General features: G+C 37.8%; 1 protein-coding gene across 1 annotated transcript in view; it reads left to right on the forward strand.

Moving 5' to 3' along the window:
* The window catches only part of LOC129261731 (MAM and LDL-receptor class A domain-containing protein 1-like), a 31,304-nt gene extending 14,897 nt beyond the window's left edge, over positions 1-16,407 (forward strand). The window contains exons 11-19 of the mRNA XM_064099386.1: positions 264-458; positions 1,573-1,847; positions 6,396-6,489; positions 7,148-7,318; positions 8,193-8,467; positions 10,133-10,352; positions 10,680-10,957; positions 11,885-11,972; positions 14,268-16,407. Of these exons, the coding sequence (XP_063955456.1) occupies positions 264-458; positions 1,573-1,847; positions 6,396-6,489; positions 7,148-7,318; positions 8,193-8,467; positions 10,133-10,352; positions 10,680-10,957; positions 11,885-11,972; positions 14,268-14,635 (1,964 nt within the window). The 3' untranslated portion in view covers positions 14,636-16,407. The remainder of the gene's footprint in view (positions 1-263; positions 459-1,572; positions 1,848-6,395; positions 6,490-7,147; positions 7,319-8,192; positions 8,468-10,132; positions 10,353-10,679; positions 10,958-11,884; positions 11,973-14,267) is intronic.
* Positions 16,408-16,611: the final 204 nt, after the last annotated feature.

Genomic DNA, 16,611 nt, shown 5'->3' on the forward strand with positions numbered 1-16,611 from the left:
CGTCAAAAATACATGTTTTATTTCGATTTTGAATGATGTATTTCTTTCCATCATAAAATATCTAAAATACTAGGGGGATATTTGATATTGTGTCCCCCCTACTTTTTTGGGTAGGGGGAAGCGTCCCCCTGTCCCCCCCCCCCCCCCTTCCAGGTTTTCCGCACATGCCATTACTATTATTCTGATCATTATCGTTGTAATAAAATAAAACACAATAGTTTTATCATTATTACCATCATTTCTCCCCTTTTTAAACTGTAAAGTCACAACCTTACTGCCACCGACGACCGATCCACCACCTGTGGTGGACAGCATCGATTGCGATTTTGAAGAAGGGTGGTGTGGCTATAAGCAGATGACAGAGGGGGACAATATGGACTGGTTTAGGTACCAAGGAACGGGATACGGATCTCTCACTAGAGGACCATCAAACGACCACACTCTAGGGAACGCTCTTGGTATGATGGTGTCCATGCTCAGCCATACATGTCATATATATAATATATATATATATATATGTGTGTGTGGGGGGGTGTGAGGGTGTGTGTGTGTGTGTATGTATACAGGCAGGGGCGGAAATCTCCCCCAAAAGGTAGGGGGACAAGGGGCTGGAAAATATGACAATCAAAAAAAAGGTATCATCCCAAAAGAAAGGTCATCTCGTCCCAAAATACATGAGTTTATTTCGATTTTGAATGATGTATTTCTTACCATCACAAAAGACCAAAAATAGTAGGGGGACATTTTATATTGTGTCCCCCCCCCCTTCTATTTTTAGTGAGGGGGACACGTCCCCCCTGTCCCCCTGGGATTTCCGCCTATGTATGCAGTTGTGCTCAAAAGTTAGCGAACTCGACAACAAAGAGCTTCCCTTCATTCCGAGTGTTGAATGGAGACAACAACAGTGCTATGTTCGGCGAACCCAGAGAAACTAACTTCAATGAATGTAATATTTTATCACCTGACTTCACAATTAACGGGATTAAATATCTATTTAAAAAAATGGCAGCACTTGAAAAATTTTCTGGTGGATTTCACTAACTGTTGAACACCATTGTGTATATTTTCCGTCCAAGCCGGCTTCCCCCAGAAAATGCTGACCAGCGGAATATTTTTCGCCGAAAAATATCATAAATTAGTATTAGTAGTAGGAGTATTAATGTTGCTTTAAATATTATTGTTAAGAATTTTATTATCATTATTGTCATCATCTTCATTGTTTATGTCATTGGTAAGTAACTTCAACCCCAATAATAAAATAAAGTCAAGATAAGCAAATCGGTGCGGGTTTTTTTTTATTCCACTTGATATCAAAATCGCGATTCAGACAGCTGCTCATAAGAGCAAGAAAGTATATTCAAAAGCCTGATCAAATAAATGGCGATGTCTCCGAGTGTCTTAAATTGGAGAATGTACAATGTACAGTGATAATATCCAAGTATGCTTAACGATTAATTCGTTTTCATTATAAAAATCTGATGAATATTCTACAAATCGCCATAATAGACGCATATTTATAAACGGAATAACTGCTTGTGGTCTGTATTAAATCCCATCTTTTTCTCTTTTCAGGATACTACGCTTGTTTTGATCCTTATCGTTATAACGGTGCTGGTCTTAACGACAACGCAATCTTGATATCCCCGCTGATGAGAGGTTCGCGTCGGCCACGTTGCCTTACCTTCTATGCCAACATGAATGGATATCAAGTCGACTACCTCATTGTAATTGCCCGCCAATTGGGGGAAAGTCTCCCCCTCGATCCTCCCTTCTCGGAGTACGGAAACCACGGTGAAGGATGGTTCCCACTCTCAATGGATATTCCTGGACTCAATCAGAATTTTCAGGTAGAATACGCCGGGCAGCCCCTAGCGTAGAATATTTGTTTTTTAAATGGGAGAAAATAAAGATGGAAGAAAGAGATAGATAAAAGAGATCAGGGGGGTGTTTCACATAGAGTAAGTATGAGTATGGGTCGCATTAAAATTACGTGCCGAATAAGGCATCAGCGCATTGGTCAAATCATGCTAAGAGGACTTGGGCTACTGCGTATTAATCAATAGAGTACTTAAGTATGACGTCATCAATGTTCTTTGTATGTGTGTGTGTATTTTACCATTTGTATACCATACTTCGGTTGAGAATGATGAAGTATAGTACAAAAAACGCTGAAATTCCGTTAAAAATGTGACGTCGTCAATTCGGTACTCAATAAGACTGCGCGTCCGCACTAACCATGACCTTCAGTCACACTTTATTCATTTTTTACATTTATATAGGGGGTGGCACATATCACCAATTTGGTGGTCTTCCATGTGGCCCTGTCAACAAAAGAATAACAAATAATATTAATAATGAAAATATTAGGCAAGTAATGAACAAGATATAATATAGTAATAGATAATATGTACAGGCACAAAATATAATTTAAAAAAAAATATTGGTATCCTTGGGAATTATGTTCATTTGATAATCAATTTTGACAATTTGAATCAAATCTATGAATTTAGATTTTGAAGGTAAAACGTAAAATAGCATTACAATAAATTAGAACGAAAAAGAAATTACCAAATATGAAAAGCGATAGAATGATTACCAGTCAACACTGATACCAATGATTTCTATACACATCTACAGATTTGATTGCTCACAAGACTGCTGAAATTTGATACATTGACATGGACCATGTCTAGAAATAAGATATGCATAGTCATGATAGTAGAATTAATTTACACTTCATCTGCAGATAACATAGATTTCAAATTGTATTCAAAACTTTGCAAAGTAGGAGACATTTTGATATAACTTTCAAGTTGACTCCAGGCTATAATTTCTGACATTAAAGGACTATGTTTATACGTCTTGTACAGTGATCATGTAGCGAGCTTACATGTTGTAAACTACTCTTTATAGTATGTTGGTGCCATGTCATGCATTGATTTATGCATTATCCCTGCACATCCAAACTGGAAATGTGTCTAAATAGCCGTCCAACCTAACCTACTAAACATGTCTTTTTAATGAACATCAAATCCTTATCCCAACACTATATGTGCAGCTCGTTTTTGAACATTTTGTAATTTGATAGTTTGTCTCTGAAATCTCTCAGACCATACGGAGAAACAGTAATCAAAATGGGGAAAAAGATGGCGTTGTAAAGGAGTTTCAGAGATCTTGTTGGAATATAACTCCTCATCAATAATTAGATCAAGGCACTTGGCCTCCTTAAAGGAGAACTATATTGATTATGAATGTGGTCTTATTATATGTCAATGGAAAGGTAATGATGTGGGGATTATCAGTGGGTCATTCAAAAATAACGAAAATAATACATAAGGTGAAAATCGCCGATTAAAAAACGCTCAAAATGCCTCTCCGAAATATGCCTCGCATCGGTCTCTGAATTGACTTGAATTTTATGACGTCACTTTCTGTACGAGATGCGTGATTGGCTCTCCCACGTGAAGCTCCACTTGCATGCAAAACCTGTTGCGAGGGTACGTTTTCTCCACATTGTCACTGAATACTTCGATCACGAAATGAAAGAAAACCCAGAATTTTATCTAGATTTGGATTTTCAAATTGATGATTTTGAAGATGAAGAGAATGATGATGAAATGAACAACAAAGTGACGTAGTTGGAGGTAACTTGGGGGAATTACGCCGATGATGATGAGTCGGACAATTCAACTTGCAACACGATCACATGCCGATTCGCTACCTAACTCATGCAGCTGCCAAGTGCAGCTACACCGCGCGGGCCAAATTGAATTCATGAAAATGAATTACCACACTGTCCAGACAGAGTCTCTTACCTCTGTGACTATGAAGAAGGAAAATAATGATAAAACTGTACTTACAAACAAGTGAATGTAATCCGAACCTGAAGGCAACTCAACGAATAGCAGCAGACGATATGCACCGACGATAAACTTCATGTGGCTGGGATAGATTGTCACTCGTTCTGTTAGATGTACTTTTTATCTCATTAATTTGACAAAATTACGAAACTCGGGGAATTATTTATCTGTATAAAAATATAGTAACATCTCGTATTATTTTTTAAATTACGATAAAACCTTTTAAAAGCTCGTATATATGATCGTAATCAAAATCACAAACATGCCGTATTGCTTGCTCGCATTGGCTGAGAGAGTAGATCTATGCACGTGTTGCACAGCTCTCAATCAAGCTACGCATGTTGGGGATCTTTTACATCTAATTTTAATTTACCTCAACGTTTTTCTTCAAAAAACGTTTTATCGTAATTTAAAAATTATACGAGATGTTACTATATTTTTATATAGATAAATATTTCCCCGAGTTTCGTAATTTTGTCAAATTAATGAGATAAAAATTACATCTAACAGAACGAGTGACAATCTATCCCAGCCACATGAAGTTTATCATCGGTGCATATCGTCTGCTGCTATTCGTTGAGTTGATTTGCCTTCAGGTTCGGATTACATTCACTTATTTGTAAGTACAGTTTTGTCATTATTTTCCTTCTTCATAGTCACAGAAGTAAGAGACTCTGTCTGGACAGTGTGGTAAGTCATTTTCGTGAATTCAATTTGGCACGCGCGGTGTAGCTAGCACTTAGCAGCTGCATGAGTTGGTAGCGAATCGGCATGTGATCGTGTTGCAAGTTGAATTGTCCGACTCCTCATCATCGATTCCCCCAATTTACCCCCAACTTCGTCACTTTGTTGTTCACTTCATCATCATTCTCTTCATCTTCAAAATCATCAATTTGAAAATCCAAATCTAGATAAAATTCTGGGTTTTCTTTCATTTCGTGATCGAAGTATTCAGTGACAATGTGGAGAAAACGTACCCTCGCAACAGGTTTTGCATGCAAGAGGAGCTTCACGTGGGAGAGCCAATCACGCCTCTCGTACAGAAAGTGACGTCATAAAAAATCCCCAATTTCGCGGACGTAATTCTGCGTGTTTGAAGCATTCAGAGAGAGAACTTCAAACTATCAATTAACTGAGTTCCATCGGTCTCCATGATAAATGATGTACACCATCGTGTTCTCCTTATTTTCTCCTTTGATTTGATATATGATTCTCCATTTTTACGATTTTCAATATATTTCTCCTTTAACTCTTTTCAGACAACTGCCGTTTAGTGTAACAGAAAAATCTTCCAGTCAATAAGAATCGATCGTGGTCCAATAAGCATCACATTCGTCTTAGCAGCATTAAGAACTAGACGGTTTTTAGTTACCCATGAGAATACACTTTTCATAATTCTCGTTAACTTTTGTTCTACTTCTATATCATTAGTTCCGCCGACTGTAAGAGTTGTGTCGTCAGCATACATACCAACAATTCCATCATGAATACATTTTGGTAAACTATTGATATAGATAGAAAAAAAGTGGTCACAGGATGGAGTCTTGTGGGACTCCCATTCTCACTTTGACGAATTTGATAAGATAGATATGATACAAACCACTGGACACTGATATCAGAATAGCCAGTACCTTTCAATTTTCGTAACAGAAATAGTTCCAATTAGATATGAATATATCAAATACCATTATTTTTGCCACCACAAATCAATTTTATGCTTTGAAAGTTTGATATAATTATGTTTCCAAATATTGCGTATATATATACGTCCCCGTTGTAATTTGGAAAACCCCCTGAAATGCTTTGTAGTTCGATACAGTCTTGTCCGACATGTCGGAGGAGACAATTACCCAGGCCCACATGCCTACGCTTTATGGAAGATACTGAAAGGCATGGAAAGAACGTTAGACAGTACAAAAATTATACATAGTTTTGAATGACAGGGTGGTTCACGAACCACGAGTCTTGCCTGATTTCACGATTAATAAAACAAAGTGTGAACATAACATAACTGATGCAGAAATAAAGAAATGAGAACAAGTTGAACAAAGGCTTCACAACAACATACGTGTGTTTTTACCCAAGGAATCGTTTCAAGCAAGTGTAAACACAATTGATGAAGAAATAAAAGAATAGAGAACAAGTTGAACATAAAGAAATGTAAAATTATTTACACGACATATCATATGATCTTGTGGCCCATAGATGACCTTTAACCCCATCAGTCTCATGAGGTCACATGTGGTATTACACAAGGACCATAATGTACCGCGTATGAACATGATTGGTGCAGAAGTAAAGAAATGAAAACATGATGAACAAAAACTTTAACATCTTTGTAACAAACTAACTGACCATCAGACTAACGGGAAAAGTGATCACTAGGTCTCTGTTGAACTTCGTTAAGGCAAAACAAAAATCAAAACTGATTAACCTTGATTTTAAGTTGAGTGAATTACTCCCTGTGTGCATTCGTTGAGAAAAAAATTAACATGTTCAATGTGTTTGTTTGTTTTTATTTTGTTTTTCCTACAGGCTTTATTCGTAGGATTGTGCGGAAATTCAAGATATTATGCTGAAATTGCTATTGACGACATAAAACTCGTGGAAGGAGTGTGTGATAATTCAGGTACACAGTGAGAACTTGTAAAAGTATTATTTTGGTCGTTTTTTAGCCAAGGATTCTGATCAGTAATATTCGTCACAGTAAGCGGACATCCATCTTGTCCACTCGTTAAATCGACTTCAACAAGATCAAGCGAGAGCAAGCGTGTTGAAATATCTCCCGCCTAAGTGCTATAATTATAGTGGCGCGCGGAGCCTTGTGGCGCCCAACATCACGTAGATAGTAGAAAACGCATTTTAGGACAGGATGAAGTTCTACAATCCTACAATGTAGCTCGTTTGAAAATTAATTCCGGTATTTAATCCACCCATCTCGTTGTAAAGTTCGGATCGAGTCAATGTGCCATTATAATCATCAGGTCTGTGCATGGAATCTGTTTCAGACGATGTACATGGTACATTCCTCTCATTGAAATTCGGAACAGTAGGGCAATGATGGCGTTCAGGGGTATAGTAGAACCCACTGAACCCTTAATGAAACCCCAGTCTGAAGAAATCAGTGGACTCATGTGTGTGTGTTCTAGTTGATCAAAGAAGGGTACATGAAGATATGTGTCTCCTAACAAGATGGGTTTTTTTTAGTATCCGCGTTGTGTGTGAAACTTGTGAATGGCTCCTTGAGACGACTCATACATTGTGCCTGACCCCTAATTGTGTTTTAGGTCCTACTCCCGAGCCCATCTCGTGGAATGCCGACTGTGATTTTGAGGAGGATGAGATGTGTGGCTACAATATTGAGACTCGCGGATATTTTCATTGGACCAGGAACAGAGCAGGAACCGGCTCTGATGATACAGGGCCAGCAGTTGATCATACACTTGGAACAGAAGCAGGTAAACTACCCTTTCACTAGTGTCCTTTGTTTCATCCATTCATGCAAATTATGACAGGATTGATGCCTTTTGCACAAGGATCCATGTCTGTACTCATCATTCTTTGCCTTTCTACTCTTTTTACCCTTATCATGTTTATGGGGTTTTATTTGGCTACCTTTCCACCTTTCATTTTGATCTCTTTTTTTTCATTGCTCTTTCTAATATTATTTGTATTCTCTTTTCTACATTTCACAGCTGTTTTTTTTCCCCTTCCATGTCATATACTAGCTTTTAATCGTTATATTAACTTCTATTTTATTTACTTTGTTCATAATGTTCTTTATCTCCCTGTAGTGAATGACGCGTTTCCTTTATATATATTTTAGGGAGGCTTTTGGCATCCTCCTTTCGTCTCTTGCTATTTCTATCTTATCCTTGATATTTGTATTGATAGCCACCTCCTATAATTTGGTTGTCTTTTCTTTGCACTAATTCTCAACGAACAAAACCATAATGTGATCGCTCAATAAGCATGATAAACAAGTTTCCTTCCACTCGCACGTTAGAAGTTTTTCTAAAGCAAGGGTTCCAGCTAGGAAACCAAGTTGTGAGGTGATAAGATGATCTGATTCGGTTCAGAGAATCACTACTAAAAAGCGTTAATGGGCTGGGGATCGGTCCAGAATTAAGACTAAAAAGGGTTGTAAACAAGTTTGTACAGCGAATTTTCTCCTGGCCACATTTATGTTGTCTTTGCACTGGCTGCATTGTTTAGATAACCTTCGAACCTTTCTGGTCCCTGGCCCTACAATAGCGATTGAGAATATATTGCTTGACGCGTACCTGTTCAGGATTTTCAATATCCCTAAAAATGTTACTATCGTACATGTAGGTCATTACGCTTACATCGAGACTTCCTTACCCGCACGTCCTGGTGACCGGGCGACCCTGACCAGTTCTATGCTCAGCAGCGGCAGCAACGACATATGCGTTCGTTTTTACTACCACGCTTATGGTGAGGACGTTGGATTTCTCTCGGTGAAGTACGTCAGTGTAGACTACTATTACAACGAGGTGTTATTCAGCGTGGCTCAGAATCAGGGGAATGAGTGGAGGCCAGCCAATGTAGACTTACCAGCCACCCTCACCGGCATGTCCAAATTCCAGGTATAATTTTTTCTTACGACTGACATTACATGTCTCGTGATATTAATCTGCTTCACGTCAGAATAAAATATGAGTTTAGGAGGATCATATTGTAAGCATACGGGCTTACATTTTCAACTTCCACATACTCTGATGCGATTGGGGATAGCGCGGAGAACCTTTAAAATAGCGCGTCTCTTTCTCGGACAATAGCGAGTTTTCGTTCGGCGAACTCGCTATTAATATTTCATAGAATATGGCGTTATAACTACATTCTCCAAATTTACTCGACATCAAAAGTGTATAAAGAGGTGCTCAAAAGTTGGTGACCTCCACCAGAAAAAGAACACATCTGAAGTGCTCAAGTCCGGGGGGTATACTCAGTATAAATGTATGATAGTCATGTACGTATGTGCCGCGGTTGAGACCCCAATTTTCAGCTTAAATTTCCGTTCCAGAGCATCACCAATTCAGAAATTCCAATTTTTCCCGTTCCGGCGACCCTCAAATTTGTGATTTCTCGCTCCAAAGAGCGCCCGTCGTGATATACGCAGCCGGTCAGAGCGGCGACCTCGATCGGCGCGGAGCCATTATGCGGGGCTGCCGAAGCTCCCCGCGCCCGCAGCTAACTTGCGCTGGCCCGATATGAATCTAGCGATACGCGCGCGCGTTTTGCGCCTACGATCTAATGAGTTTCGGAGACCCCCGTTTTTTTTATGTAGTCCGGTCCAGAGCATTGCATTTTTAGCAATCGTTGATCAAAGAGCCGTTCCGGAGACCCCGTTTTAAGACCAAGATTTAGTTCCAGAGCCCCCTATTTTCTAGTTGGCGCGGCACATAGGTATCACGTTATAATTCGAGTACCCCCGCCCCCCGGGGCTCAAGTTCTGCCGTTTTTTCAGATATCAAATCATGAAGTCAGGTTATGAAATATTACAATCAAGGGTTTCTCTGGGCTAGCCGAGCATAGTAGTGCTGTTGTCTACATCCAATACTCGGCATAAAAGAGTGCATTATGCGGTGGGGTTCATTAACATTTGAGCACAACTTATATACCAATGACTATTTTATAATTTTCAGGCTGAGGTTTGATGTGCCTTGGAATATGTTCCGTACATTAAAATGTTATCTTATTTTAATTTTGTCTTCAAGTTAATATTGTGTAGTTCTTTTGGCATGTGGCGTTGTAAAACGTGCTAGACATTCAGAAGAAAAAATGAGGGTACCGTTTCATGAAAGCTGTGACAATTTTAGTGTAGGTCTAATGTAGGCACAGACCTAATCCATTATTTCAGTAGTTTGAGGGGCACTTGTTCCTAACTGTGACTATGCTAACAGGTGGATTTTCTTTTTCTTACAAGCTTCGGGAGATTTTGACTGATTCGTCACTGTGTGTATGCGCAAAATAGGAAGAGAGAATTTCTGTCAGATGTTGACTGAATAATTGATATTTTTGGAAGATTGCAGCCTTTATAATTAATCATATCTTTAAAATTCATATCTCATATCATGGTGAATATGCTCCTGATGATTAAAGATTGATTGCTTTGTAAGCTTGGCAGTTTGGGAGGTAGAACTGGTTATCGTGAATGATCCATTCTTCTCATCGGCTAGGCCTACCTAAAGATAAGATTAGTCTTAAAGAGAGCACCAATGTCAAATTTTCCTATTTGGTTTGAAATACAGATCGTATTTGAAGGACGAAAAGGTTCAAGTTACAAGGGAGACATCGCAATTGATGATATCAAGTTCTTGGCACAGCCATGCGCTGGTTTCCCGACAGAATCTAGATGTACATTCGAGCAGGGATCATCATTCTGCGGTTATCAAATCAATAAGATGTCAAATGGCATACCTTGGAAATGGTTTGATGTTCTGGCTTCTGATCCCACACCACTGAATATGGGTGAGTTCCGTCCGCTAGTCTAGACCAACGAACGTAGAGGGCAGCCACAATACTGCAAAGTGTTGCTGCCTTCGACGTTTGTTGGTCTAGACCCATATGAAGAACCCAATATTTACACCGTTTCATAATTGTATAGGACGAATAAGTCCTTTTAGGGATAATTACTTCCACTCACCCCCCCCCCCCAAAAAAAAAGTGTGATGTGATACTTCTACGGCGATCTACCTATGATTACCCCGCAATGAAAACCTTCTCAGGTGGGTCATAAACTATAAGAAGCATTACTAGTTGCTGTTTCTTTTGTTCGTCCTTTTTTTTCAATGATAGTCACGAGTTCATTTATGTATGTGGAGGGTTCGACTTCGAATATGGGCAGACAGGCCGTACTCTACTCACAAGTGCACAATCTCCAAGGAATGGACCACTGCCTGACCGCTGACTTCATCCTGACTGAGGACACGAGTCAACAGATCACGATTGAGGTGATGGAGAAAGATACGGCCAGAAAGTACCAGATAGATACTCTCATCGGGGATATGGGTAGTAGCTGGTTCCGTGGAAACTGGTCTATCCCATCGACGATGGTCTCAGTTCGTCCTTTCAAGGTAAAGTTACGATATGGGAAACGTATTTCCGAACTGGAATAGAGCTACACATGTTATATCTACTGTCAATATGATGGCGTCGCTATTTAGTGGTGAATAAACTAGGATGGACGTGAATTTCTCTCTTTGAACGGTCCTCAATGTTGAGTTGAAAAGACTAATTTCTTTCCATTTTTCAATGAAAATTAGTTGGAATATTAGAAAATTACGACACTCTGACGTCGTGCGCTGGAAGGTAAAATGCACATACGTCTACTCATGCAATTTAATATCGTATGTAGCAAGAATTCTTGATCCCCTATTTGTTCACAGTAGAAAAGTGCACAACCTGCAATGATGGATATATTATGTACGACTCTAAAATGTATCTGTGCAAATTTGTATCGTAGTCGAATATGTAATCAATTAGTGATTCGATGGGTGATTGGGTATGCCTCCTGACTCGAGTGGTCTGGGGGATAGATGTGACTTTGGCACAAGCAGACTTTAATTATTAATCGGTGGCGTACAGATGGGGCCACTTGCTCCCCCCCCCCCCCCTAAAGAAAAAGGAAAATCACGACCAAGAAACATAAAATAGAAAAGGAAAGAGGGAAGTGTGAAATATCTATACTATGTTCCAAATATTATGTCAAAATATATCACAAAATTTGATTTTTGTATAAAAAAACCGAAAAAATTTGCTCGCAACTTTTTTATTAAATAAGTTATGCACAATACAATTATCTGGCCCCCTAAAATATTTTTGCTCATTACGCCACTGTCATTAATAGCCATCTTCTTATAATGTGTTAGATTAAGGTACCCGTATTGCCAACACTCATTGATTACGCAAACTCAGTTCCACTTGAATGTGCATTGTCAAAATAAGATCAGTCATAATTTTCGTTAAATGCTATATTTTCTTTTTATGTTCAACACATTCAGATTGCTTTAACGGCTCGTCCTGGTTCAGCAGGGGTGATGGCTATTGACAACGTCGTTGTTACATCACAGCTCGAAGCCTGCGCAAAATGTGAGGGTTTTTCTTTTGAAAGTTATTTTGATGTGTTTAATTTCATTTAATTTCTTTCATTTAATATCTGAATTTGATGAGTTTGTGATTTACAAGGATTGGTTTATATTACATATCTTTTAATGCAGTATGATGCAAAATATTTTTTGATAGACACAATTTAAATTATGTTTTGGATCGACTCGAGTTCAATAAGAGCATAAAAGCATGGTATTATATTTATATGTGTATTTGGTATTCAGACTAATTTGCTTAGATACTACTGCATGAAATTGGTCCTGTTTTACACATAAATTTCATCCTAAAAATATTTTAGCGATTGGCATTGTTTAGATAATGTTCCATCATTTCAAAAAGTGAATAGACACTCAACACAAACTGTCTCACCGTCCATTGACTTACTTTATCATCACTGGAAACGTTAAAAGGAGGCGAACTGACCAGCACTGTGTGTTTTGTCTCATCGAATGTGAATAGTCTTAAAAACATCCCTTTGAGAAAATACAGAGGATAAATTATCCTATAATTTTATTTGTGTGAAGAAACGAAAAAGAGAGGAAAGGTATCCGTTTGATACTTGGTAACATAATTATTGCGATATGCATTATTCAGCAGTTAATGATTGTGTTATTTAAATGGGCCTATATCACAAGACTACTCTTGAGATGGAGCTATTAAGGGGAAAGTTCGCCCTGAATAAAAAGGTTTGCTGTAAGAATAGCAGAAAAGATAACAAAATATTGCCAAAATTTTGAGACAAATCCATCAAAGAATTAAATAGTTGTTAGAAATTTAATTATTTGATTTGTGACGTCACATGCGAGCAGCATTCCTACATAGTGAATAGTAAACAAGTGGAGCGCCTCTGGCAGTCTCGCCTGTATTACGCCATTCAATATAGCAGCAACGCTGACTTTGAAAAACTATTGAATTGTTTAAAAAGAAACACACACACAATTCCTAAGATAAATACTAGTACTATGTTCATTGACCCTAAATTACCTTTGACCTTGGTCATGTGACCTGAAACTTGCACAGGATGTTCACTGATACTTGATTGCTCTTATATCCAAGTTTCATGAACTAGATCCATAAACGTTTTGAAGTTATGGCATTTCAGCAAATACCTCCAACATGGCCAAAGTTTGTTGACCCGAAGTGACCTTTAAACTGGGTCATGTGACCTGAAACTTGCACAGGACGTTTGCTGATACTTGATTGCTTTTACATCTAAGTTTTACTACCTGGATCCATAAACTTTCCAAGTTATGATGGCGATTCAACATATTCCCCCAACATGGGCAAAGTTGACCCTATATGACCTTTGACCTTGGTCATGTAGCCTGAAACTCGCACAGGATATTTGGTGATACTCGATTGCTCTTATGTCCAGGTTTCATGAACTACATCCATAATTATGATGGCAATTCAACTAATAACCCAACATGGCCAAAGTTCGTTGACCTAAGATGACCTTTGACCTTAGTCATGTGACTTTACACTCATACAGGATGTTTAGTACTAAACCATTGTCCTTATGCCCAAGTTTCATGAACTGGATCTCTAAACTTTAAAAGTTATGACGATTTTTCAAAAACTTAATCTTGGTCAACATAAGGCGCCGCTTTTCCGACGGCGGCGCGGAAAAGCGGTGCCTAATATATAATCAGTCTCGCTCTGTTATGCAGGCGAGACAAAATCAATGAAATTTCATTTTCTCAAATACTGTACCTTTTGTATATCAATAGACAAATGATTTCACACCCGATCATGAAAAGAAAACAAAGAGTTATCAGGAACCATTATAAAAATTACATTCATGCATTTTATATTGCATAAAATAAAATGTGGAAGCTGCTCGTTTATGACGTCACAAATCCAAAACTTTAAATTCTAATAACTTCCTTAATCTTATACGAATTTTCCTCAACCGTTCACCAATATTTGTTACTTTTTTCTGCTATTTTTACGACAAACTTTTCTTCAGGGTGAAATTCCCCTTTAAGTTTGTTGGTTGGTTTGCCCTTTAAGATACAGGAGGGGATTGTTTTTGGCTGCAGGTCCAAAAACTAGGATGACTAGTTACGGGCAATCAAGATGATATTCCTTTTGATCATGCCAGGACACCACAATATTCCGGCTCAGATATTTTTCATAAATGTACTTACTTAAATTATCATTTCTAGTATTGGCTGGGGCGTGTATGATAAATTTGTTTCCAATTTTCTAAGATCTGTTTTGTGCCCTGACAACGATCAATGCACGTTTTTGTTTTTCTCTTCAAACATTACCTAGACATACCACCACCTACCAAACCTGCAACCACCACACCTTCCTCGACCATCACGTCACAGCTATCCACAAAACAGACGACTGAACCAATGAACACTAATCCAACAAAACAACCAGCAGGTAACCACAAGCTAGGAATCATCATTGGGGTCACCATCGCCGTCGTGGTTGTCATCGGAATCGTTGTCATCGTCGCGGTTTGCAAGTTCCGCTCCGGATCGTCCATGCCATTTGGGGTCAGCTTCAAGAACAAAAGATTAGATGAGATACCTTTCTCTGGAGTGACACCAAGAGGGGTGATGAACACCCCTACTGATCCCACTGTGGTTTTCACCAACCCCGTAGAAGCGAAAGGATCAAGTAAAGCTTAATTAGCACGAACACCCTGTCATGAGTTCACTTGATTTGGAGAAAAATTCGGGAAATTTTACCATACAATAAATCAGACAAGTCATTGTAATGAGATACATGTAAATAACCAACTTGATGCAAATGTCAAAGTGATTTGTAATCCATGTAGCACCGTGTAGGAGTGCGTCGGATTTTAATTGTTACGAGTGCATGGGTAAAAGTAAAATGTATCAATACCACAATGTTACTAATAAATGGAATGGTGAAACTGTTCAGACTTGCAAATATCAATTAAATTACTTTGCAGGTATCACTCATATCGCAGCATGATGACAGAGTCCCTCGTCGAATCAATTATTATATGTTTCTGTATTTTAGCCTGAGGTTTCCCTTTCAATAATCGGATAAGGGGGTATGCTATACGGTTTCATACATCATTTATTATCGTTTGAAAGTAAGTTCTTGAATCTTTCAATTTCATAAGGTTTGAGTTGATGTAAAAAAGAATGAGGACTTTATATTCTATATTAACAATCCAGTTACATGTAATTTGACATGTTCTCGGCAAAGATATATCAGTTCAACCATCATACTCATGAATTCTACGCTCTATACATACCAAGACTATGCGATATAAGTGTATGGTCCATTTAGTCCGACGTATAATACTGCACTATTTCTATTAAAATGCGTCGTTTCGTTTATTTTGTTTTATCTTTTCTTCCTGACGACAGAACCACGCTTTTGTTCTAGTGTTTTTTTATGAAATTTAACGGCATGTTCCACAAAAAATGCAAATACTTGTAGGGACAACGCAACACCGACGAAACTGACTCCTAAACGACGGATGGCATTCGAAACAAATTACTTGTAATAGCTCTAATCGGTCAAGAGTCGATTCAAAGGTGTGAAAATGACATATTAGCCTGTCTCTCGAGTCAGCGATGTTAAAAGAGTAAAATTTGTCAAGCATCAAAACGTATCCACAAGTGTTTAAGGTTACATGTATTTCACAATATGGAAATTTTATGAAAATATAGGCAAATAATTATATTTTGTTTGATTTTTTTCGTTTTGTGGGATGTGCGGTCTTTCCGTTTCTCTTTCCTTTATATTTTCAAGTTTGATCAGATCGTATACCTTTTCCTTATACATGCAGTCCTTTTGATAATAAGAAAAATATAATCATCCGTAATAATTCATATTCCAAACCTTGAAGGGGTTCTCCGAGCTGAAAACTATTGTATCTAAATTGAATTAATGAAAATTAAATTCAGTTAATTAATTCAATTATGAAGTTTAGGAATATTTTGTGACATTTGTATTATTTAGGTGGACGATAATGCCATATGTCCCCACTTTCCTTTTCATTATGTTATTATACATCAAATTATTTTATATCAATTAATCCATACATGTGTACAATAGAATAAGTTGCAGCAATGAATATCTAATGCATCAAATCAATTGTCAATCCAATATTGTATTTGTTGGTGGAAAAAATGAATAAAATTAATTTTTATATAATAAAGTACAGAAGAACCAGAGTGGATATGGCGTAATCAATTTGCTCATTGCATAATCACGAAGACATGCATAAAACTGTTTCACGGAATGTAATAACTTCATTATTCTTTGTCCGATTTTGATGAAATTTTAAGGCTTTAATGTCAGATTTTTCTTCAAACCATGTTAATTTCAACCTAGAGAACTTCTTTAAGAGTTTGATGGCATGTGTAATATTTAAGATAAAACTTTAAATGACATTAAACTTGGAATTTTCAAGCACATGAAACAATAGCATAGCTTCAACTCAGGTGAAAAGGGATTTTGTGTGGTCTTTTTACACACGAATACCGTTGTGCTCGTCTATAGTCTAAATAGTTACTCAGGACATGACTATAATTTTTGTTATAACTTTTTAGACTGAATTTCCGTCATTTTTAGCAGGCTTTAAAGTCGAGCACTGTATACATGTTTTGTAAATATTTACATT

Source organism: Lytechinus pictus, chromosome 5, assembly GCF_037042905.1.
Source record: "Lytechinus pictus isolate F3 Inbred chromosome 5, Lp3.0, whole genome shotgun sequence".
Lineage (NCBI taxonomy): Eukaryota > Metazoa > Echinodermata > Echinoidea > Temnopleuroida > Toxopneustidae > Lytechinus > Lytechinus pictus.